The sequence below is a fragment of the Phacochoerus africanus genome, chromosome 11 (genome assembly GCF_016906955.1).
Source record: "Phacochoerus africanus isolate WHEZ1 chromosome 11, ROS_Pafr_v1, whole genome shotgun sequence".
NCBI classification, from domain to species: domain Eukaryota; kingdom Metazoa; phylum Chordata; class Mammalia; order Artiodactyla; family Suidae; genus Phacochoerus; species Phacochoerus africanus.
The window spans coordinates 66,053,837-66,078,764 of NC_062554.1; the positions used below are offsets into that span (position 1 = coordinate 66,053,837).

A 24,928-nucleotide genomic window follows, 5' to 3' on the forward strand; every position below is an offset into this window, starting at 1 on the left:
AGAAGTCCGGGGAGTTCTATTGTGGCTCAGTGGTTAACGAACCCAACAAGGATCCATGAGGATTTGGGTTCGATTCCTGGTCTCGCTCAGTGGGTTAAGGATCCGGCGTGGTGGTGAGCTGTGGTATAGGTCACAGACGCAGCTCGGATCCTGTGTTGCTGTGGCTGTGGTGTAGGCCGGTGGCTACCGCTCCCATTCGACTCCTAGCCTCGGAACCTCCATATGCCGTGAGTGCGGCCCTAAAAAGACAAAAAAAAAAAAAAAAAGAAGAAGAAGTCCTTGAAAATCTATCCAGAAAGAAAGAAAGAAAAAGAAAATCGTCAGTTGCCATATACTCCATACACACTCTCTCAATCATCTGTGGCTGCCTCACCCACAGACTCAGAAATGAGGCGAGTTGGAAGGGATCTTTCCAATAGCTGGAGGCCCATGTCTTTATTTTCTAGAGGTACAATGTGAGGCCCCTGGTGGGAAAGTGATTTGCCTGAGCCCAGACAGCAAATTAGTGCCAGAGCCGGAATTTGAACCCAGGCCTCCTGAGTCCTTCTCCAGTGCTATTTCTGTGCTACCAGGCTGTGTGCCTATTCTCGGTATTGTTTGTTTGTTTGTTTTCTATCTCTTCTAGCGCTGAACCCGCGGCACATGGATGTTCCCAGGCCAGGGGTCGAATCGGAGCTGCAGCTGCCGGCCTACACCACAGCCACAGCAACGCGGGATCCGAGCCGCACCTGCAGCCTACATCACAGCTCACGGCAACGCCAAGCCCCCAACCCACTGAGTGAGGCCAGGGATCAAACCCGCAACTTCATGATTCCCAGTCGGATTCGCCAACCACTGAGCCACGACGGGAACTCCTATTCTTGGTATTTAAACATGTGTTCACAGAGAGAGAAAGAGACGATTCATTTTCATCGACGTCAAAGAGTCTGCTGCACAGAGCGGTAGGGTAGGAGGCTGAGCGAGATAGGTGGTATTATCTGTCGCTTCACCCCACTCTACTCAACTGAGCTAGATTGCTATCTTCTAAGCAGCCTGCCCCCACCCTGTTGGAAATGATGAAACATTTGTGACTGACCTCCAGTGACTGAGAAGCTTCCGACCGGAGATGTTTCTTTCAGGACTGCGCTGAAACATAGGCTGGGATCCGACCTTTCTCACGGTCCTGAGGGTAAGTATTGTCTGAACAAGGTAGGATTTTAAATTAGCTTGAGGGATGTGCCTCTATTTGTGACAATACATAGGCAGAAGTTTTAGAGGAGCTTCTCTACCTGTATGCTAGAATTCCAGGGTGTGGAATTCAATTGCAATTGGCTTGAAGCGAGCTAACGATGCAGCAGTTTGCACTTTAGGGGACATTAGTCTCCTGCTCCTGAAACCTGAGCTGTGGCTGCCTTAGCAGCAGTGGCCCTCAGGGCTCTGGCTAGAAGGCGAATGGACTTTGGATCCAGACAGGACCAAATCTGAAGAACTCTGCCAAACATTTGTAGGCCTCAGTTTCCTGATCTGTAAAATGGGTATAAAACCAGCCACCTTACAGTGTTGCTATGAGGATTCCACAATGTACATTTGGCACCCAGTCCAGTGCTCCATCAGTAGTAGCTATAAATTACACTTTGAAAGTCAACTGGAAAGTAGATTCCAGAGAATATCTCCCTGCAGGAGGTTTTCCCTTAAGATTCCTCCTGATCCACAAGGAATTGGGATAAGTGGAGGCCAGGGAACCAGTCCAGCAGTTTTAAAATGTTATGAATGGGAATCAGAAAATGTATGCTGTCAAAGAAAAAAGCCACACAACCCTTCCGGCAAGGAAAAGCCAGCAACAACAGCAAAATGTAACACTCGGTTCTTTTTTTTTTTTTTTTCCAGGAGCTATTCTAAGAGCATCACATAGATTAATTCATTTAATCCTTACAACAACCCTGAAAATAGAGTTGCTGTTAGTAGCTTCTCTTTATCGTTGAGGAAACCTGGGCACAGAGGTGTTAAGTGACCTGACAGAAGTCAGTGATGGAAAACTCTTCTAGCGAAGTTTAGCACAGCTGAGTGTTTTTAGAGCAGGCCTCTCTCCATCCTCTCTGCAGCCTGGGAGCTCAGAAGTGTAGACCAACCACTCAGGGAAGACTTGGTGACTGGCACCCCCTGCTCTGGTTCTGTGTAGTGACTTTGCTGTGTGGGCTTCGGCTGCTCTACTCAATAAAAGGCCTTGAGCAGGATCAGTGTTTAACCGGAAGGGCCCAAGGCAAGTGGGAATCTGGGGTTCCCTGTTAAAAATTATTAAGGATTTAAAGATGGTAACGGTCCATCACTAAACCAACCCTGGGGCCCTTCTGAGCACAAGGCGCTACTAGACTGCACAGGGGGCACGTCCAGGGCTCTGAGACCCAGTAGTGAAGCCATAACTGTGCTGGAAGTTTCCATGGTCTCACCCCTCTTTGGTTTTCTGATTAACAGAGTTGGAAATTGGGACTGAGGGACATTAAGTGCCCCCCTACAACCAAGCTTAAACAGTGTTTATTATATGCAAACTGATTTAACTGCAATGTGTCCAGAATGTTAAAACAGTGCTTTCCTCATACATTATCTCTAAGAATTGCACCAGGAATGATGGAGCTAAAGTATGGACAAGACAGGGTCCCAGCCACCAAAGTGCTCACAAACTGAGCATAATCTATAGAAAGCGTTTCCTTTCTCTAAAAGTTACTGGGTTAATTCCATAAAAGGTGGTCGGCCCCTCCAATTCACCTGGAGCTTTGTGGGAACTAGCAAAATGAATCCTGAATACTGCTTGAGTTGCTTGCAATTCTTTGTCTTGCTGATTTAATCTTGGCACTAAGTTGCACTCACCTCAAGTCATTGTATAATTGCTTCCACCCCCAAATCACCAAGTTACATTTCTCTCTAAAACTTTCTTGCAAAAATGTTTACCTCAAATTAACTAATTCAATTTTTTTTTTTTTTTCTGTCTTTTAGGGCTGCACCGCTGCGTATGGAGATTCCCAGGCTAGGGATCAAATTGGAGCTGTAGCTGCTGGCCTACACCACAGTCACAGCAATGCAGGATCCGAGTTGCGTCTGCGACCTACACACCACAGCTCTCGGCAACGCAAGATCCTTAACCCACTGAGCGAGGCCAGGGATCAAACCTGCATCCTCATGGATGTTAGTCAGGTTCCTTTCCGCTGAGCCACAACAGGAACTCCTAATTCGAAATTTTGGATGACTGGTTTTCCTCCTCAAAAATCAGCTGCACCCACACTTACAAATCATTGTGACTGGAGATGTGGCTTTGCTGGTGGAGATTCAGTGTTGCTACTTCTGGCTCATTTATGTCATTTTAGACTCAGAGAATTCTGGAACAACAAAATGTCAGAACTAAATCTATTTTGCTCACCCCTCTCAGCTTCTGGGAAACTAAGGCTCTGAGAGAGGAAGCAGGGTGTCCAAGGCGGCTGAGTTTAGAGAGCTGCCAAGCTGCAACGTTGATCTGGGTTCTCATTTCATATTCCAGATGTGTCTCAGCCACCTGGGGGTGAGGCCCCTGCCACAGTGACCAGAGCCGAAGGAACTCTAGAGACGATTTCTCTGATACCCAGGAGAGAGGTGACACCCTAACACTCTGTCATCCCCTGATTTCCTCCCTTTTCACAGCTGGAACTTTGACTTTCTCTGTCCCCTGGTGTGTGGACATGGTGACAGTTGTAGGAGTGGGAACTGTTTAGGACTGAGGACCTCCCAGGACCATCTAGCTTTGTACATTGAAAATCACAAGTGAGCTCAGTTTTCTTACAGGACCCTATGGAAATGGGTGCCTTTACGTGGGCAAGCCAGTTTGAACTTGAGCCCTCTGTTCTGGTCTGAGGATCTTCCGCTGCTGTGCACCTATAGACACCAGGCCCTCAACTGAGCTTCTTCTTCTTTTTTTTTTTTTTTTAATTATTAGAATATAGTTGATTTACACTGTTCTGTCAATTTCTGCTGTGTAGCATTGTGACCCAGTCATACATATATATACATTCTTTCTCTCATGGTATTTTCCATCATGCTGCGTCCCAAGAGACTGGGTATAGTTCCCTGTGCAGTACAGTTGGACCGCATTGCTTATCCATTCTAAACGTAATAGTTTGCATCTATCTGCCCCAAACTCCCCGTCCATGCCACTTCCTCCCCTTCCCCCTCAGTAACCACAAATCTGTTCTCTATGTCTGTGACTCTGTTTCTATTCTGAAGATAGGATCATTTGTGCCATATTTTAGATTCCACACATAATGATATCACATGGTATTTGTCTTTCTCTTTCTGACTTAGTTCACTTAGTATGAGAATCTAATGTTGCATCCATGTTGCTGCGAATGGCATTATTTTATTCTTTTTTATGGCTGAGTAGCACTCCATTGTATATGTGTACCACATCTTCTTAATCAACTAAGCTTCTTAAATACCGTGTGCAGTGTGGTGGAGGCTCTGGCCCTAAACAGCTTGGATTTGAGTTCCCTTCCCCTCCCTGGGGGATTAGAGCCTGGTTCTCTCATCCGTAAAATGAGGACAACAATATGTTGCTATTCTGAGGATTAAATAAGATAATTTAGGCGAGATGTTTTGTATGATGCTGGTGCAGAATAAGCGCACAACATGTGAGTTTAAAAAAATGAAACAAGTGATGTCTTCATTTTTCTGATCAAACAATGAGGCTAAGAAGGCCAGAGCTGGGATTCCCAGCCCAGTTCATCTGACCACTAAGTCCCTGCTCTCCAGCATTCTCCTGCCCTTACTTGTGAGGTTGCCTGGCAGTATACTCAGCTTTCTCCCATATAACCTTATTCTCGTGTGGTCATCTAGACTGAACTTTGTTAAAGACTGTCAGTTCCACTGAAGCTACAGTCAGAGCTGGCAGACACCTTTCGCTGGAGTGCTATCCTCCCAGTTCTCCACCCATCCATTGCCTGTTCTCCGTCACCACACAGCGACTCTTCTCTGAACATGCTACTGCGTGGAGATCTCCATTTCCACTGAAATAATATGTGTCATTGATATCACTCCTTCTGCCAGTCCTTCATGCAGAAGGATGCCATGGCATCTTTTGTGCATTCTGATTTTTCGCAAGTTAATGTCTTAATTTTCCCAGTACAACGTGAGCTCTTGGAAGTTCAGATGACATTCTCATCTCCCTCATGGGCATCAGGGTATTTCACCCAGCACCATGCACATAGACCCCTCAAAAAATATTTAATCGATTGAAATTCAAACATGGTGTTGATTATCTCAATGTTTGATTAACTTGGTGAGATACAATTTTTTTAGTTTCATAATATTTATTTAGTACATGGAAAGTTAAAACATTGGAATCATTGAGAATTGAAGTGTATTATTTGCTTTTTTTTTTTTTTTTTTTGCTTTTTAAGGCTGTGCCTGCGGCATATGGAAGTTCCCAGACTAGGGGTCCAATCAGAGTTGCAGCTGCCAGCCTGCACCACAACCATAGCAACACCAGATCTGAGCTGCATCTGCAAACTACACCACAGCTCACGTCAACCCGGATCCTTAACCCACTGAGGCCAGGGATCAAACCCACATCCTCATGGATACTAGTCAGATTCATTTTTCCACTGCACCACAACAGGAAGTCCGTGTATTATTTCTAATTTTTTCTTTTTTTAAAAAAATTATTATAGTTGATTTACAATGTTCTGTCAATTTCTGCTATACAGCAAAGAGACCCATATATATATAATTTTTTCACATTATCCTCTATCATATTCCATTACAAGTGATTAGATACAGTTCCCTGTGCTATACAGCAGGAGCTCATTGTTATCCGCTCCAAAGGCAATAGTCTGCGTCTACTAACCCCAAACTCCCAGTCTATCCCATTCCCTCTCCCTCCCCCTTGGCAACCACAAGTCTGTTCTCCATGCCCATGAGTTTGTTTCTTTTCTGTGGAAAGGTTCATTTGTGCCATATATTAGATTCCAGATATAAGTGATATCATATGGTATTTGTCTTTCTCTTTCTGACTTACTTCACTTACTATGAGAGTCTCTAGCTCCATCCATGTTGCTACAAATGGCATCATTGCGTTCTTCTTTATGGCTGAGTAGTATTCCATTGTGTATATGTACCACATCCTAATCCATTCATCTGTTGATGGACATTTAGATTGTTTCCATTGAAGTGCATTATTTCTTTGTACAGAACTTATCAAAAGGGTTTTGAATAGCCTTTGCCTTCCTATTCTATAACTTAAGATACAGAGTGAGCATCTTTTCTTTGCCTTGGCAAATTATCATATTCCTTACTAAGTTTAGATCAGCTGCCAACATTTTATCTTCTGTGCTTTCAATGCCAGAAAATATGAGATACAATTTAGAGGTTAAATAAAACATTTATGTAGATAAATTTGGTCTCAAGCTAATTTAAGCTACTCAGAATTTCTGGGCTTGTCTCCATTCTCTTAAAATATGTTTTTTTTTCCTCATTGGAAAAATCATCCACATTTCACTACCTAGTTTTGTGAACATTTAGGTATATTTTCTTCCATTTCCCATTTTTGAATAAAGTAATTTAAATAGAATCCCCAATTTAATTTTCATAATTTATATTCATGAGAAAAATCTATATTTGATATACACAATTATTATTAATTACTCTGGATTTGGAGAAACCAAATCAAGTGAATTGAGGGTGGCCATTAGTGTTCAACTAATAGACAAGAAAATCTAATAATGCAGAGTTTTCTTTCTTAGAAATATTCATTAATTTATGTTTACTTTTCACAGGGTTGCGATCATATTGTATATCATATATATATATATACAATAAAGTACAAGCTAAATGTAACTGCCTTGTACTTTTTCACAGACCTGAGTCCTTCCCCAGATTAATATTTCCTAAACATAATTTAAAATATCTGTATAAAACACCCCATTCTATACCTTCATCCTAATTTATTAAGTTTTTGTTTTTCAATTAGATTGTTTTCCATTCTTTTCATTTTTATAACCCACAGTGGGTAGAGCTACCTTGCATTTACATCTTTGGTCTCATTCTCGATTGTTTGTGAATTGTCTGTTCCACACCTTTTATAGCTTATCATTTGGGGAGTGCTAGGGTTTTTCATAAGAATTTTTGCAAAAAAAAAATGTAAAATCTTTAAAAATTATGTGTTCCACGTATTTTTTCTAGTTTTTTGTCTGTTTGCCTTTAGATCCTTTTTTAACATGTTAATTTTTTTAATTGAAGTATCCTCGTTGATTTTCAATATTGTGTTAGTTTCAGGTATATAGCATAGGGCTTCAGTTATATAGATATTCTTTCCCTGATTCTTTCCCCTTTAGATTATTACAAAATATTGAGTATAAAATTTTAATATTTTAGAACCAGATCTACTTTGCTTGTGTCACTTTATAATTTCTTCCATTGCACATAAACTGAGAAAGTTTTCTCTCATTTGGGGATTTCATAAATATTATTAAATATATGAATATCTGATCCTATTTCCTTTTAATTTTAATATCTCAACTTAAAAATATTTACTTCCTTAATCCCTTTATACTTTATTTTGTTATATCACATCTGAATCTAAGATATTTTCTGGATTCTTAAAGGTAGCTAATTCATTATTCTGGGTGCAACATTTTTAAAATAACCCCTCTCTTTCCTCTCCCTGCTTTGTGAATTACTTTTATAATATATGCACTGTACAGAGGCATATTTTACAAGCCTACACTACTTTTAAAAAGTGGTGTGTCTGGAATCCACCTGTCTCAATTTCTTCTCAAACATGTTTCAGTGCTTCTGGATTGGTACTACTTTTTCTCAGATGAATTTTTGCATATTTTGAGATAAAAAAGTTCTCACTCTAACTTTGGACAATTTCAAATTGATTTATTTCAATTTCACTTGATTTCAATTTCAAAGTGATTTATTCTTAGTCTTCTAGCTTCCCAGTCTGAATCATCGTATGCCTTTATTAGTTTTAAGTCTTTTAGATTTCTCAATAAATTTCTACAATTTTCTTCAAAATAACTTTCCTATAATTCAAATTATTCTCAGATCGATCTGTGGTGAAGGTTGCTAAGGCTCCTGCCTCTCCCCGCCCCCAATTCGGTTTTCTAACTGGCCATTGCTAAAATAATAGAAAGATAGCTGGTAATTTTAGAATATTTATCAGGTCCTCAGGACTTTCCTGAACAGTGTCATTAATTTCACTAGTCTTTCAATTGATTCTTTGGGGATTTATCAGTATAAAATCACATCTTTTGCAAATAAGGAGAAATTTGATTTTTTTTTTTGCCCCATTTCTTTGATGCATCAGTTATTAGCTGAGGCTCCAGCGCTCCTCTGGGCACAAGACCTCATTAACTCTTTTCATTATCTTGGCCAAATTACTTAAGTTCTCTGTGTCTGAATTTCGTCCTCTGTAAAATGGAAATAATGATAGTACCTACCTGCTAAGGTGATTGTGAGAGTTGAGTCAGCTAATACATGTGTCTGCCACAGAGAACATACTAAATAAATACTCAATATTGTTGTTAAATGTGGATGAATTTCCAGGACTCAAATTTCCAGGACTAACTTTTAAAAATGGTTACAGCAGACATCCTTGTTCTCAAATAACTGCTAAAATACTTTATGATTTGGTAAGACGTTGATTGTTCGTATAGAAGGGATATTCATTATTAGAGTAAGAAACAATCCTCACCCTTGAATGTAATCAACTTTATGAAAAAATTAAAAATGAACCCTCAGTTTTATCCATTATTTTACCATTTTACTGAGATCATTTAAAAAATCTGATTTGTTCATGTTGTATTTATGTTTGCATGTAACATGCAGTTCTTTGTAAGGATTGAGGGTTAAACTTTGGAGTCAGATGGGTGTGAGTTTAAAACTTGACTCTAGACTACTGAATAGCACAGAGAACGATATTCAATGTCCTGTGATAAACCATAATGGAAAAGGATGTTTTAAAAACAGTGTATAGGGGTTCCTGTCATGGCGCAGTGGCTAACGAATCCGACTAGGAACCATGAGGTTGTGGGTTCGATCCCTCGCCTTGCTCAGTGGGTTAAGGATCCGGCGTGGCCGTGACCTGTGGTATAGTTTGCAGACACGGCTCGGATCCCGCATTGCTGTGGCTCTGGTGTAGGCTGGTGGCTACAGCTCTGATTAGACCCCTAGCCTGGGAACCTCCATATGCCGTGAGAACAGTCCAAGAAATGGCAAAAAGACAAAACAAAACAAACAAACAAAACAAAACAAACAAAAAAAACCATATACTGTATATGCGTGACTGAATCATTTTTCTGTACAGCAGAAATTAACACAATATTGTAAATCAACTCTACTTCAATTAAAAAAAAACTTGGGAGTTCCGGTCATGGCTCAGTGGTTAACGAACCCGACTAACAACCACGAGGACACGGGTTCAATCCCTGGCCTCGCTAAGTGGGTTAAGGATCCAGCGTTGCTGTGAGCTGTGTGTTGTAGGTCGCAGACACGGCTGGGATCTGGAGTAGCTGCAGGCTGGCGGCTACAGCTCCAATTCGACCCCTAGCCTGGGAACTCCATATGCTGCAAGTGCAGCCCTAAAAAGACAAAAGATGAAAAAAAAAAAACTTGAGTGGGTCGCCCAGGGCAAATTGCTCAGCCTCCCCAAGCCTTGAGTGGGTCGCCCAGGGCAAATTGCTCAGCCTCCCCAAGCCTCAGTGTCCTCCTTTGTGAAATGGTGATGATGCCTAGTCTCGTAAAGTAAGAGGATAAAAGCACACGGTAAATACTCAACGTTAGTTTTCCTTGTTGTAATGACGGATTCCCTGGACATCCCTGGAGTGCCTTTTGATATTATCATGTTTGTCTCTATATTCGTAAGTGAGATGAGTCTGGAGAGTTTTCCATCTTTTTCGGTGCCCTGGATCTTCTTATATAGCATAAAAACTACATGTTCCCGAAAAGTTCAAAATAACTCATTTGTAAAACTGTTTGGACACAGAGTTTGAGTAGAGAATTTTTATAATGCTTTTAATTTCTAAATAATAATAGCTTCCATGTATTGGATGCTTCTTAATAGGTGACAAAAGCTAGAATAACTGCTTCACATATCTCATCTTATTTCATCCGCAGAAGGAGGTATCATTTACATTCATCTTATCTTTTTTTTTTTTTTTTGCTTTTGCCATTTCTTGGGCCGCTCCTGCAGCACATGGAGGTTCCCAGGCTAGGGGTCTAATTGGAGCTGTAGCCACCAGCCTACATCAGAGCCACAGCAACATGGGATCCGAGCCGCGTCTGCAAACTACACCACAGGTCACGGCCATGCCGCATCCTTAACCCACTGAGCAAGGCCAGGGATCAAACCCGCAACCTCAGGGTTCCTAGTTGGATTCATTAACCACTGAGCCACAACAGGAACTCCAATATATTCATCTTATCTAATCCTGGGAATTAATTATTATTGCTCTCATCTTACAGGTAGGAAAAGAGAGGCTTTGGGAAGTTAAATACCTACATCAAGCTCATGCAGGGGATGGGCTGGGGTGTGAACTCAAGCTGTCTGACTCCAAGTTCACTGCCTTAAGCAGTTGGAGACTACACTGCTTCTCACACTTCTTTCTTATTATTTTGCTTTGGTTTCCATCTAAATTTTCTGGGCCTGATGAAATCAATTTTGCTAGTTTATATTTTTCTAGCAATCAATAATTTTATTGAGATTTTGTGAAAAGAAAATTTCAGTGGCCTCACAATGTTCGGCCTTCTCTGTTCCTGTGGTTATATTCATTATTAGTTTGGTTTATTTTCGTTTCCTCATTTTGCCGACTCTTCAAAACTGCATATTCAATTAGGGGAGAAAAGTCTAGTAATATGAAGGAGACTGGATGATATTGTAAGATGAATATATATTTTTTCTTTTAAAAGATTCCGTTTCCATCCAGCTAATACTTCCCTTTCACCAACTCTACTTCAGTCTTTAAAGAACAGAAAGCTGGAGTTCCCATCATGGCTCAGTGGTTAACAAACCCAACTAGCATCCATGAGGACGTGGGTTCAATCCCTGGCCTCGCTCAGTGGCTTAAGGATCCAGTATTGCCATGAGCTACGGTGTAGGTCACAGACGAGGCTCGGATCCCGAGTTGCCTGCGGCTGTGGTGTAGGCTGGCAGCTGTAGCTCCGATTTGACCCCTAGCCTGGGAACTTCCGTATGCCACGAGCGCAGCCCTAAAAAGACAAAAAAAAAAAAAAAAGACAGGATCCTGAGGGCTAGAGAGAGCCTTAGGGGTCCTGTCAATTGCTGGGCCTGGGAAGGACTTCCACCTGTCTCATGCCGTAATTGGCAAGTGACAGAGCCAGGAGGATAAGCCAGGCTCTCCTCCCTGCCTTGTTCTTTTTCCACTGTGTTCTAGCTCAAATTGTGCATTTTATTTTATTTATCTTATTTACTTTTTGTCTTTTTAGGGCCACATCCGAGGCATATGGAGGTTCCCAGGCTAGGGGTCAAATCGGAGCTACAGCTGCCAGCCTATACCACAGCCACAACAATGCCAGATCTGAGCCATGTCTGTAACCTACACCATATCTCATGGCAATGCTGGATTCTTAACCCACTGAGCAAGGCCAGGGATTGAATCTGCGTCCTCATGGATGCCAGTCAGATTTGTTTCTGCTGAACCACAATGGGAACTCCTCAAATTGTTCTTTTTAAAAGCAATAAATGATGAAAATGGCCAGAAAATCTTTTTTTAATGATTTTTATTTTTTCCGTTATAGTTGATTTACAGTGTTCTGTCAACTTCTACCATACAACAAAGCAGAGAAAATCTTTTTAAATGCTTCATAAAAGCCATTAAAGAGACTTGATTTTTAAAAATTGACCAAGTCAGCTTAGCAATATTGATGACAATGGCTCTAACCCACATGCTTTTCATCGAAATCACCTTCTGTTGTGGTCTTATTTTGAAGCACTCTTTCCAGAATCTATCTATCCAAAGAAAGCATGACATCAGAGAGAAAAAGGTGTGTTTTTATTATTTCACATCTTTTGTTCTGCTGTACCTACTGCCACAAGAGAGCTCCTTTATCAGGGGAAGGAGAAACAAGAAAATGGAATCCAGCCTTCACTGGGAGCCTAAGGATTTCCACCAGGTCTGAAGTGAACAGAAGAAATGCTCTTACCCCTTTGCTGGCGTGCGTTTGAAGGCACCTGGCGGGACACTCTATCACCAAAACCTGAAAGAGGGCAGGACAGTCCCTTCTTGATTATGGGACAAGGCTTACCTACTTGTACATGGTCTGGGCACTTTGTCACAGCATAATTGCCTCGGATTGCTCATTTCCCAGTCATTTGGGGGATGTGTGTGTGTGTGTGTGTGTGTGTGTGTGCGCGTTCGTGCATGTGTGTGTGCCCACACAAATGAGTAGATGTTTCTGCCGACTGATCAGCAATCTGCTGTTAGACACCATGGAACAACTTGCTCATTGTGGTTAGGGGCTATTAGCCACTTAATAATGACGTCTGTCATCATTTTCATATCTCATTCTGCCCAGATTTTATCTTCAAACCATACTCAGAAGGAATGCCTAAGTTTCCTAAAATAGAGTGACCCAGTTTTAATAGCTCTACTCTAGTCACCACCTTGGTGCCTGGTGTGGCATTTTAGGGTTGAATAATACCTAGTAATTATGGTGTGCTTCCCATATGCCTGGCACTGATTTAGGTCTTTATAAACATAACTCCCAGAGCCCACATAAGAACTCTGGGAGGTAGATACTCTCATTGGCCCCATTGTACAGGTAGAGAACCTGAGACACTGAGGAATTCAATAATTCACACTTGGAAGGGAACAGAACTTGAATCCATATTGAGATCTGTTTGACGTTTATGTTATCTATTACCACAGGTACTGTGTGCCATTTGGCTAGTAAGATGCTCATAATATATCAGAATGATGGAAGAAGTGGCAGGCAACATAGTTTTGTATAAAGAGACAAAATAAGATTGGTGTTAAGATAATGGGACATTTGGAAATGGGTGCGGTCATTTCGGTCATTTTGGTTGTTACATTGACCTGTTAACACCTGTTATCGGTGATCTCCGAGGACACTGAATGTCTGGCTGTCCACATAATTCTAGACAAGGAACTGTCTGCCTCAGAATGTCAGCCTGCTAAGAAACGCCAATAGAGTGGAACTTTAAATGATGCTATAAAACGGAAGGTGACAGACTCAAATGCCTTCAGGAACCAGCCAGGGTCTGAAAGGAACCTGGTCCTCCTCAGGACATCCACATACAAAGTCTTAAGGCATGTTATCAAACAAAATCATTAAATTTTGTTTAATGGCAAAATTGGCATTAAATTTGGCCTGTGGGCCCCTAGATTGGAGATTTTTTATTTTATTTTATTGAAATACAGTTGATTAAGTGTTGTGTCAATTTCTGCTATACAGCATAGTGACCCAGTCATACATATATATACATTCTTTCTCTCATACTATCTTCTATTATGTTCTATCCCAAGAGACTGGATATGGTTCCCTGTGCTGTCCAGTAGGACTATATTGCTTATCCACTCTAAATGTAATCGTTTGCATCTACTAACCTCGAACTCCCCCTCCCCGGTCCCCCTTGGCAACCCCAAGTCTGCCCTCCATATCTGTGAGTCTGTTTCCGTTCTGTAGATAGACTCATCTGTGCTGTATTTTAGATTTCACATGTAAGTGATATCATGTGGTATTTGTCTTTCTCTTTCTGACTTAGTTCACTTAGCATGAGAATCTCTAGTTGCATCCATGTTGCTGCAACTGGCATTATTTTGTTCTTCTTTATGGCTGAATGGTATTCCATTGTATACATGTACCACATCTTTTTAATCCATTCATCTGTCAACGGGCATTTAGTAGATTGGAGTCTTTTAATGGAGGTTTTTCTTGTCTGGAAACAAGTTTATGATATATTAAGTGAAGAGAAAAAGCTACCAATCAGCATGACACCATATTTTAAAATATCGTGTAAACATACTCCAAAGTGTATGCATTTATGAAAATATATAGAAAACTTTATTGAAGAAATTTGGGGTCATTTTTGTGAAATGCTTTGCTTATTTACATTTTTAATTCTCATATTATAAACCCTTATTCTTTGTTTAATTTTTTAATAAATAAAGAGAGAAGGGAGTCTTTAAAGATTGAAACTTTGAGCACACTTTCAGAACATAGCTCTGGTGGCGTCCTGGCCATCTCCTTCAATGAAAGAGGGGGAATAATTTCTGAGATTAAGGACGAATCAGATGCTCAATATGAGGTAATCAATCCTAAGGCACTAGAGCACCTTTAAAAAAGGGACAATTGAGTAGTTCCTATTGTGGCACAGCAGGTTAAGAACCCGACTGGTATCCATAAGGCTGCGGGTTTGATCCCCGGCCTTGCTCAGCGGGTTAAGGATCCGGCATTGCCCTGAGCTGTGGTGTAGGTCACAGACACGGCTGTGATCTGGCCATTGCTGTGGCTGTGACCAGAATATACACCTTCGATTGGACCCCTCGCCTGGGCCTAGCCTCACCTAGTGGATGTGGCCCTTAAAAAAAAAAAAAAAAAGGAACAATTGATGTTCCAGGCACACTAGCCTAGCTTCTAGCCCTTTGCCAGGATCTTCATGTCTTTTTCTTTTCTTTTTTGGGGGGGCCTTCCCATTGGCCCTAGGCTAGGGATCAGATCTAAGCTGCATTTTCGACCTACGCTGCAGCTGCGGAAATGCTGGATCCTTAACCCACTGAGCAAGGCCAGGCAGGGACTGAACATGTGTCCCAGTGTTCCCAAAAAGCCGCTGATCCTATTGCACCCCAGCAGGAACTCCTTCATATCTTTTTTGATGCAATAAATTTCTCCTGGTAAAGTTAAGATCGCATCTTATTTTTGCAACTGCCCCAGAAATCAGGATAGGTAATGACATTTTCTTGAGAAATTGGTATCTATTGAAATTTTTTTTTCTAATTTTATCGAGGTATAGTTGATTTACAAGGTTGTACTAGCTTCATATTGAACTTTTAGGACAGCTTATTCAAAAGAAAACAGGGCATTTAAAATACACCTATGCCCTTTCTTCTGTCAAGTCACCTGATCCTTCAAGATCACTTTTTCGTGAACAATGCCCTTCTCGCTTCTTCTTCATCACTTTGGTGTTTTATTTCTGGCATCCTGGCTCTGTAAATTTTATTTTGTGCATGCCACTTTTTTGGGGTTTTTTTTTGTCTTTTTCTAGGGCCGCACCCATGGCATGTGGAGGTTCCCAGGATAGAGGTCTAATCAGAACTCTAGCTGCCGGCCTATTCCAGAGCCACAGCAACACCAGATCCAAGCAGCATCTTCGACCTACACCATAGCTCATGGCAATGCCAGATCCTTAACCCACTGAGCAAGGCCAGGGATCGAACCCGCAACTTCATGGTTCCTAGTTGGATTCTTTAACCACTGAGCCACGACGAGAACTCCTGTACATGCCACTTTTAGACTGAGCTTTCTTTCTGGAGCTTGCAGATCACTGGCGAGTGTTCGATTTTCTATCCATTTGTCCTGGGACTCAGAGGAGGTGAAAGGTGGGTCATTTCTCTTGTTTTCCATCTGGGTCAGTTTCCACCTCCTGCCTCCCTGGGGCCCCTTTGTGCTAAACCAGAGTGAGCTCATGCAGCTCTCCTGCAGAAGGAACCACAGAAGCTCTAATGCTCAGATGAACTTCTGGTGCTTCTCGGCACCAGGGTGGTGGGTGCTTGGGATGCAGCAGAGGGAGAGGAAAGGGAATTCTCCCACTTAGAACGTTCCCACCTACCATCTCCCCCAGTGCATCCCTACGTGATCTGAATCTATACGTAATGAAGCACTCGTGTCTGGATCTTGAATCCAGCTTTATAAATCAGACTAAATACAACTCTTTAGGCGTGATGGTGTTAGGTGTTCTTTGCTCATTTAACTTGAAAAGCAAAGGGTAGATTGAGTTAGGTTCCTTTGCGGGAAGTGTCTAGAATTTATTAGGCGGGAAAGACGCAACTCAAGCAAGTATGATGACTAAATTGGGCAGGGTTGCTCCCAAGTTTTGACCTCACACACACACAAAAGTCATTCTTAAGGGCTGGCTTGTTGTTTTGTGAAGGGTGTAGGGGTGATGGTGGTAACTTCCCTCTGGCACCCCCCAGCTGGCCAACACCCACAGGCCTGGAGAGGCCGTGGTGACCAGCCCCACAGACTCCCTCTCTGGTTAGCGCCTCTTCTGTGCTCCAACTTTAGTCCAAGTTGGAGCTTGGAAGAGCCCCAGCGTGAGAACTGCAGACAAAACCCAATACGCCGAGACTTTCCATACTGCCCTCATCACTTGGAAACTGATTGAGGGGAAAATAAGCCTATTGGCAATAAAAGGCTTTTCAACCTTTACCGTCTTCAGTAGGACAGTGGGTGGTTTCATGGCCTCATCTTGTACTGAATAAACATCCTTTCAGTGTTTACTATCCTGGCTTGTCTTAGTGTAATCTCCATATTCAACTCCATGTTGATGGAATTTATAAGTGGTTTTTTGTTGTTGTTGTTGTTGTTTTTTACTTTTTAGGGCCACCCTCCCATGGCATATGGAGGTTCCCAGGCTAGGGGTCTAATAGGAGCTGCAGCTGCTGGCCTACACCACAGGCACAGCAACTTGGGATCCAAGCTATGTCTGTGACCTACACCACAGCTCACGGCAACACCGGATCCTTAGGATCCTTAACCCACTGAGCGAGGACAGGGATCGAACCCGACAGCTCACGGTTCCTAGTCGGATTCGTTTCGGCTGTGCCACGATGGGAACTCCATCAGCTGATTTTGATTTTTATTTTTTAATTTATTTATTTATTTATTTATTTATTTATTTATTTATTTATGTCTCCTTGCCATTTTTCTTGGGCCACTCCCTCAGCACATGGAGGTTCCCAGGCCAGGGGTCGAATCAGAGCTATAGCCGCTGGCCTACACCACAGCCACAGCAACATGGGATCTGAGCCGCATCTGCAACCTACACCACAGCTCACGGCAATGCCAGATCCCCAACCCACTGAGCAAGGTCAGGGACCGAACCCGCCACCTCATGGTTTCCAGTGGGATTCATCAACCGCTGAGCCACGATGGGAACTCCTCCATCAGCTGATTTTTAAAATAAACATGCTCATAAAGGTTGGAACAGCATCCACAGTCCTGGACTTAAAGCCCAGTGAAGTCACAGAGGGTGTGAGTGAATGTGTGTGCATGTGTGTGTGTAAGATTGGGCTTCCTCACAGTCTCTCCCTGTGTGTTTGCTGCAGTTGGACCCCTTTGTGCTTCCAGCAGCAGGTAAGTCTCCTGGGAGCAGAGACGAATGGTTGGAGGTGTAGGCTTGGATGTAGAGCTCAGATCCAGGCCTGGCTGTGTGACCTCAGACGCATTCCCTCAGCCCTTGGACCTCACATTGCTCCTTATAAAAGGAGGGTAGTGACATCTAAGTCATGGGATTATGTGGATCAGGTAGAATGGGCCATGTCCCATGGACTCATCACTGTGGCTGGCAGAGAACAAGTGCCCACTGGCCCTTACTGCCTCTTTTGTAGATTCAAAAACTGGAATCCGGGGAGTTCCTGTTGTGGCTCAGCAGATTAAGAACATGACTAGTATCCATGAGGATGCAGGTTTGATCCCTGGCCTTGCTCAGTGGGTTAAGGATCCAGTGTTACCTTGAGCTGCAGTGTAGGTCACAGACAGCTTGGATCTGGTGCGGTTGTGGCTGTGGCATAGGTCGGCAGCTACAGTTCCGATTTACCTCCTAGCCTGGGAACTTCCGTATGCCACAGGAGCAGCCTTAAAAAGAGAAAGACAAAATCTGGAATCTGGGGAGAGAAAAGCAAACGACACCCCAGTAGCTGAGTTTGCCTGGGAGTCCTGACCTGCTGCCCCACCTCTGCAGGTCTCCGGGACAGTCCCGCTGGCCGTGCTCCTTGGCGACAGGGTGCCCAGGGTGGATCCACCCACATCTTTTCCTGCCACTCCCCTCCAGAGATCCTGAGCCCCACTCACAACCCGAAGCTGCCCTGCGAGGAGCACATCATGCTGACGGAGTGAGTGGCCCCGGAAGAACCGGCGCGGCTTCCTTTCAGGCTGATGGTATAGCCGGCTTCCAAGCCAGCTTCTGCGGGCTGCCTCTGGCAGGGGGCAGGGGATGGGTTTGCATCCATCTCAGCACCTCTGCAACCTCTAACCTGACCTTTCCCAACAGAGAAATGAAGCTCTGGCAAGGAGTAGTGATCGCAGTGGTGTCGCTGGTCCTGCAGGCCTGCCTCCTCGCAGCCATCAACTACCTGCTCAGCCGGCACATGGGTAACTGGCTCAGCCTTCTCTTCCTTCCTGGTCCTTCTCAGGGACCACTCCCCAGCCTGTAGCAAGTGGAGTCCCCTTTGGAGCCCTAAATATCACTTGAAAACCTATCTGAGGATCCACTGGCCAGATGCCCCCTCACTCTGCCAGGCTCTAAGGGGATAATCCCCATCCTGACCCAACCTCTTTGTGGTTGGCAATGACAGCTCAGAGGCCATCCATCCCACAGACCTGCCTAGAGACAGGCTTCTCTGCAGTGCTTGGGAGGCTGGGCTCACGTAACCTGAGCCTGGTGAATTTCCTTCATCACAGGCAAGGGACTGAACAAGTGAAGAAGTGGCCTAGCATTGCAGCAGAAGGAAGTATACTTAGACTGAGAGATTAGCTTGGATGCTGGGACTGGTTTATAGTGGAAAGAAGGAAGCTCTGTCCAGGGAAGACATTACAGTCAGAGAAAATAAAGTAACACTGCTTTGGCTGTGCTAGGACAAGGCACTGGGTCGGGTGGTGTAAATTTAGTGACTCATTCATGCATTCATTCACTTATTCAACACAACAGGGAACAAAACAAAACTCCCTGTCCTTATGGACCTGACATTCCATGGGTAACCCAGACAATGAACAACATAAACAAGTAAAAATATGTTAGCTTATGCTATGTGCTGGGCAGGGTGTGTGTGTGGGGGGGGAAGAGGATGAAGCAAGGCGAGGAAATAGGCATTGGAAGGGGGAGTCAGTGTCCCCGCGATGCTGACAGGTGAGTCTAAACCTAGGGAAGTAAGGACGTGAGTCATACCTACAAAGGCTATAAGCCAGGAACAAACACTGTGCGGGGAGCAAAGAGGCTAGGGTGGCCCAGCTGAGAAGCTGCCAGGAAGAGGAAGGAGGAGTGAGGCCAGGAGGGCCTTCAGGCTGGTACTTGGGTTTTTTACTCCACAGGAGGCAAAGGGCATTGCCGGGTTTTGAGCAGAGACATGCTACGATTAGAAGACATCCCTCTGATCAGTTTTCCCTATTGGGACCTGGGCCCAACCCAGCGACCTTTCACATGGGTCACTTGCCTTTTCCCCTTTAGTCAAGGAGAATGAGCGGATACTGAAAGAGGCCAGGCTCCAGGTCCCCATACTCAGCCCTGCCCAGCCCCACGCACCTGCTGTCAAGGAGATAAAGGAAGCTCGGGCAGAGAGAAACCCCCCTGCGTCTGAGCCCCGATACCGGCGTGAGTACTGGGGCAGGTGGTGAACTTGTCACAAAACTTGTTCTGTTCTGTCTGGACAGCGGGGGAGGCTCCATGCAGCAACCCCAGGCTGTCCTGCCCAAACCCCTAGCCTGGAGATTCCTCACACCCTCCCCAGTACTGGTCAAGCCAGACCCCCGTTTCAGAAGCTTGTTCTTCCTATCCTGGCGGAGGGTGGATCTCATTGGGTTTGTGTGGGTCTAAGTTTGGTCCCAGCTTTGGTCATGTGTGAATGGCTGCAGGGGAGGCTTGGGGACCCTCTCTTCCCCTGTCTCTGTGATCCTCTGGCATCTTTTCTCCTGCCTGCCAGTGAGTGGTGGAGCCAAGATTACAACCACGCCACCTGTCCCCCAGCCATGGTATCTGGGCATTTGAATAAGTGTGAGTCTTGGTGACACTTCACATCTGTATCCCCCTCTGGCAAGTGAGCCAACAGGGACATCACTCCTTTTTTTTCTCTTTCTCTGCTTAGGAGGCCCTGCAGGTCACTCTTCACACAGTGACAACGGTCACTTCTGCAGCATGAGATTCCCTTGCCAGAGACTGCTCCTTCTTCTTTGCTTTAGCTCTTGGTTGCTTTGAGTTTTCTCTGTTTTTTTCTGTTTTGTTTTGTTTTGTTGTTTTGTTTTGCTTTTTAGGGCCACACCTGCAGCATATGGAGGTTCCCAGGCTAGGGGTCAAATTGGAGCTGTAGCCGCCTGCCTACACCACAGCCAGAGCAACGTGGGATTTGAGCCGCATCTGTGACCTACACCACAACTCACGGCAATGCCAGATCCTTAATCCACTGAGCAAGGCCAGGGATCAGACCTACAACCTCATGGATCCTAGTCGGGTTCATTACCCACTGAGCCACAACAGGAACTCCCAGCTCTATTGTTCTAATTGGATCTTCTCCCTTGAAGAAATCTAATTGTCAGACTTCCTCGGCACTGAGATATTATTTATATCTTTAATAAGGCCTCAGTGCCTGTGGGAATCAGAAGATGCCACTTCGCGTGAATTCAAGGTGTCAGTGGAATAGGAGGGGTGATAGCCTTGCCATGACCCCTGATCCTGAAGCTCCACTGGAGCCTGGCCCAACTCAGACACAGTTTGGTTGGCAGGAACCTCAGAGATCATGGTCCAATCCTCTTGTTTGACAAAGGACAAAATCAGGGCACAAAAAAAGGAATGTAACCTTCCTGGAGTTAGTGACAGGTATAGACTAAAAGCTGTGCCTGTGATTTCTGGGGCCAGAGCTGTTCTCATTGGGCCGCAGCATCTCAGCACATGCCCGCTCACTCCCCTTGCAGCAGACAGTCCTTCCCGGGCACAGTTCAACCTGGTGGGCTTGGCATTACTTTTAGATGGAGCTGGACAAAGCTGCAGTGCCCAGAGTTCCTGTCATGGCTTAGATGTAACAAATCTGACTTGTATCCATGAGGATGTGGGTTCAATCCCTGGCCTCGCTCCATTGGTTAAGGATCTGGTGTTGCCATGAGCTGCAGTGTAGGTTGCAGATGCAGTTCAGACCTAGCAATGCTATGACTGTGGTATAGGCTGGCAGCTGCAGCTTCAATTTTACCCCTAGCCTGGGAACCTCCATATGGTGTGGGTTCAGCCCTAAAAAGAAACAAATAAACAAACAAACAAACAAACAAAACCCAGCAGTGCCTGAACTCTTGGACATGTTCCTGGCTATTTGGGGAGGGTCTCTGCCCCACTGCCCTTTCTTCTCTGTTCTATTCCTTTTTCCTCTTTGGTGGGTTCTGTGTCTCTCTTCCCCACTCCTCTCTGAGTCGCTGGCTCTGCCTCTGTCTTTGTCTCCTTCTCCCTTCCATTGCCCCTACCTCCTCCTAACACCCTCTGGCTTCCTGCAGAAGAACAGTTTCTATTTCTCCCTAGATGACAGCGACACATCCTCCGATAGTTCTGACAGCTCAGACAGCTCGCCGCCCACCCGCCAGGTAATGGACCCTCCCAGGGATCCCAGCCCTCCATGTCGAGTCTGGGGTCACCTTGGATACAGAGATGGGAGCAAGGAAGGAGGGGCTTCTGGAGTCATTCCAGCATCCTTAGGGGAGGGTGCTCAGGCTTTTGCCCAAAGGCTCCTATCAGCATGGATTATCCAGACAGAGTAGATCTGAGTGGGCTGTAAAAATGAAAGCTCCACCTAGAAATTATCATGCCAGGTAAAGTTAGCCAGACAGTGAGACACCAACATCATATGCTATCACTTACATGTGGCATCTAAAAAAAGGACACAATGAACTTCTTTGCAGAACAGATACTGACTCATGGACTTTGAAAAACTTACGGGTTTCCAGATGAGGCAAGTTGGGGGGGGATGCGCTGGGGGTTTGGGATGGAAATGCTATAAAATCAGGTTGTGATGATTGTTGTACACTATAAAAGTAATAAAATTCACTGAGTAATTTTAAAAAATCTGAGCAATAAAAAAAAAATGAAAGCTCTAGTGGGACCCCTCCTTCCCATGGCCTAGTCACTGGCCAAAGTCCACTCTGACTCTTGACCGTACTTGGATGGAGTCTCCATGCCTTTTTTCCTTAAACCCATTCATTCCGGCGGGCACGAGGAGCAATCGTCCGCTCTGCCCTGCCCCTGCCCCCAGATACCGCTAGCTGGAACCCAGGTGAGCCTAGGGTGAGCCTCTTTGAGTGAGTGAGCTCAATATCTCCTCCAAACATGGCAAGAATCTTGACCCAAAGGTTTTGCTTTCCCCTCCCCGAAGGCCACCAAGGATGTGAACTACACACAAGTGATCTTTTCAGCCCCTGGAGGACGAAGAAATGAATCCGTCCTAGACTATGAGAACATAAAGGAAACGACAGATTACGTCAATGTCAACCCCAAAAGCCATAAGCCCAATTTCTGGGCTTTTGTGAACCCTGCCTCTGAGCCAGTGGAATACACTCAAGTGGCCGTGTGAATTCTAGGCTTTGCAGTGGCATGCAGTGCCTTATGAATTCTTGCACTTAGACTGTAGGTGAATTACGGAGTTTTGTTTTGTTTTTTAAACAAGGCATAAGAAACCTGAGTCTTTCTTGCATCTCCGCAAGAACGATTCAAATCAGGAAGCCTTCCAGGTGATGTATGAAAACATTGGAGCATCTCAGTAGAGAAGGTCATGAAGACGCTCGCCAGCGAAAAATGTGTCGAGGTTTTCATCAGCTGTCATCGTTCTGTTTGACGGTCTTATAAGTAAATGCCTCTCTGAGCTCTTGAATTATTGCCAATAAACAATCCCTAAAAGTTTAAAATAAAACAGAAACTACTCGTTCCTCTTTTCCTCTCACCTAAGCTTGCACGCTGTTCCTTTTTCAGCGTTGTTATCTTGCTGAGTAATCCTCCCCTCCCCTCAGAACTTTCAACAGTGCCCTTGGAAAGCCCACCAGCACTCCACCTTCAAAGCTGCAGTTTCTTGGGAACGAAAGATAACAGGGTACTAGTGCCAGCCAACATCACAGTCTGTTATTCCAAGGAAAATCTTTCCAAATTTAATCCAATAAAATTCAATATCCATCCTGGGTTTGTTGATGTTTTTACTTTGACTGCCAGTTTGTAGTGAAGGGCATCTTCTTAACTTGATGAAGAATAGCTTATCTCGAATCAGCTGAGAGCATGATATTTCACTGTAAGATTCTGCGTGAGGTCCTGTTAAATCTTGACCAAAGTAAGAATGTCCGAAAGCCTGCCATTTCCTCTATTACATAACATTGCTTTAGAAATTCGAATCAAGTCAGAATGGCCATCATTAATAAATCCACAAATAACAAGTGCTGGAGGGGCTGTGGAGAAAAGGGAACCCTCCCGCACTGTTGGTGGGAATGTAAACTGGTACAGCCACTATGGAGAACAGTTTGGAGATACCTTAGAAATCTATACATAGAACTTCCATATGACCCCACAATCCCACTCTTGGGCATATATCTGGACAAAACTCTACTTAAAAGAGACACATGCACCCGCATGTTCATTGTAGCACTATTCGCAATAGCCAGGACATGGAAACAACCCAAATGTCCATCGACAGAGGATTGGATTCGGAAGATGTGGTATATATATACACAATGGAATACTACTCAGCCATAAAAAAGAATGACATCATGCCATTTGCAGCAACATGGATGGAGCTAGAGAATCTCATACTGAGTGAAATGAGCCAGAAAGACAAAGACAAATACCATATGTTATCACTTATAACTGGAATCTAATATCCAGTACAAATGAACATCTCCACAGGAAAGAAAATCATGGACTTGGAGAAGAGACTAGTGGCTGGCTGATGGGATGGGGAGGGAGTGGGAGGGATCAGGAGCTTGGGCTTATCAGACACAACTTAGAATAGATTTACAAGGAGATCCTGCTGAGTAGCATTGAGAACTTTGTCTAGATACTCATGTTGCAACAGAAGAAAGGCTGGGGGAAAAATGTAATTGTAATGTATACATGTAAGGATAACTTGATTCCCTTGCTGTATAGTGGGAAAATAAAATAAAATATATATAAAAAAAAGAAATTTGAATCAGGGCAGTAAAACAATGAACAACAATAAGGGCTATAACTATTGGAGAGGGGGATAAAGTTCGCCATTGTTTTCAGTATGCTTATTCTAGAAAACCTCAGGGAATTAAATGTTTAAAAATTGATCATGTGTAGTAACAGTGCCTAGATAAATATATGATATACCTTTTTTTCCCAACAGCTGAGACAAAATTCCAAAAAAAAAAAAAAAGGCTGCCAATAGCTAACCAAACTTCTCAAAAAACGGAAATCCTAAAAATACTCCTAGCTAAAATCAAACTGCGGGTGAATGGCATTCAGGTCTAGAGACTATTTATTTATTTATTTATTTATTTATTTATTTATTTATTTTTGCCATTTCTTGGGCCGCTCCCGTGGCATATGGAGGTACCCAGGCTAGGGTCGAATCGGAGCTTTAGCTACACCAGAGCCACAGCAACGCGGGATCTGAGCCGTGTCTGCAGCCTACACCACAGCTCACGGCCACGCCGGATCGTTAACCCACTGAGCAAGGGCAGGGACCGAACCCGCAACCTCATGGTTCCTAGTCGGATTCGTTAACCACTGCGCCACGACGGGAACTCCCTAGAGACTATTTATTTACCGTGTTCCATCTGCAGGCTGTAAATGACCTTTCTATCCTTGGTCTGAGAGTTGATGCTGGAAAGAGATTACCTGAATTTGGGTTCTTGTTCACACAGCCAAAGAATTAATTTCATGAAAACACAGGCAGCAAGCAAGTCTTTATTACAGGAAAGCAAATAGCTTCCAGGACAGCTGGGATAGGGGAGAAGAGCCCCCCCCCCCCCACAT

The 24,928-nt window shown here is 44.0% G+C and overlaps 1 protein-coding gene across 7 annotated transcripts; it reads left to right on the forward strand.

Annotated features, from left to right (window-relative positions):
• The first annotated feature begins 927 nt into the window (after positions 1-927).
• On the forward strand, positions 928-23,118 carry RHEX (regulator of hemoglobinization and erythroid cell expansion). Of its 7 annotated transcripts, none has more exons than XM_047753641.1 (8): positions 928-1,168; positions 3,509-3,600; positions 17,945-18,141; positions 18,254-18,354; positions 19,427-19,570; positions 20,061-20,072; positions 21,476-21,537; positions 22,323-23,118. In XM_047753641.1, the coding sequence occupies exons 4-8, from the start codon at positions 18,258-18,260 to the stop codon at positions 22,518-22,520; spliced, it is 513 nt and encodes a 170-aa protein (XP_047609597.1). In that variant the 5' UTR covers positions 928-1,168; positions 3,509-3,600; positions 17,945-18,141; positions 18,254-18,257; the 3' UTR covers positions 22,521-23,118. The 7 variants fall into 7 exon arrangements, with proteins under 7 accessions (XP_047609597.1, XP_047609598.1, XP_047609599.1 ...); XM_047753642.1 differs by having other exon boundaries at positions 18,035-18,141; XM_047753637.1 differs by having other exon boundaries at positions 930-1,168; positions 17,945-18,095.
• The last annotated feature ends 1,810 nt before the right edge of the window (positions 23,119-24,928 follow it).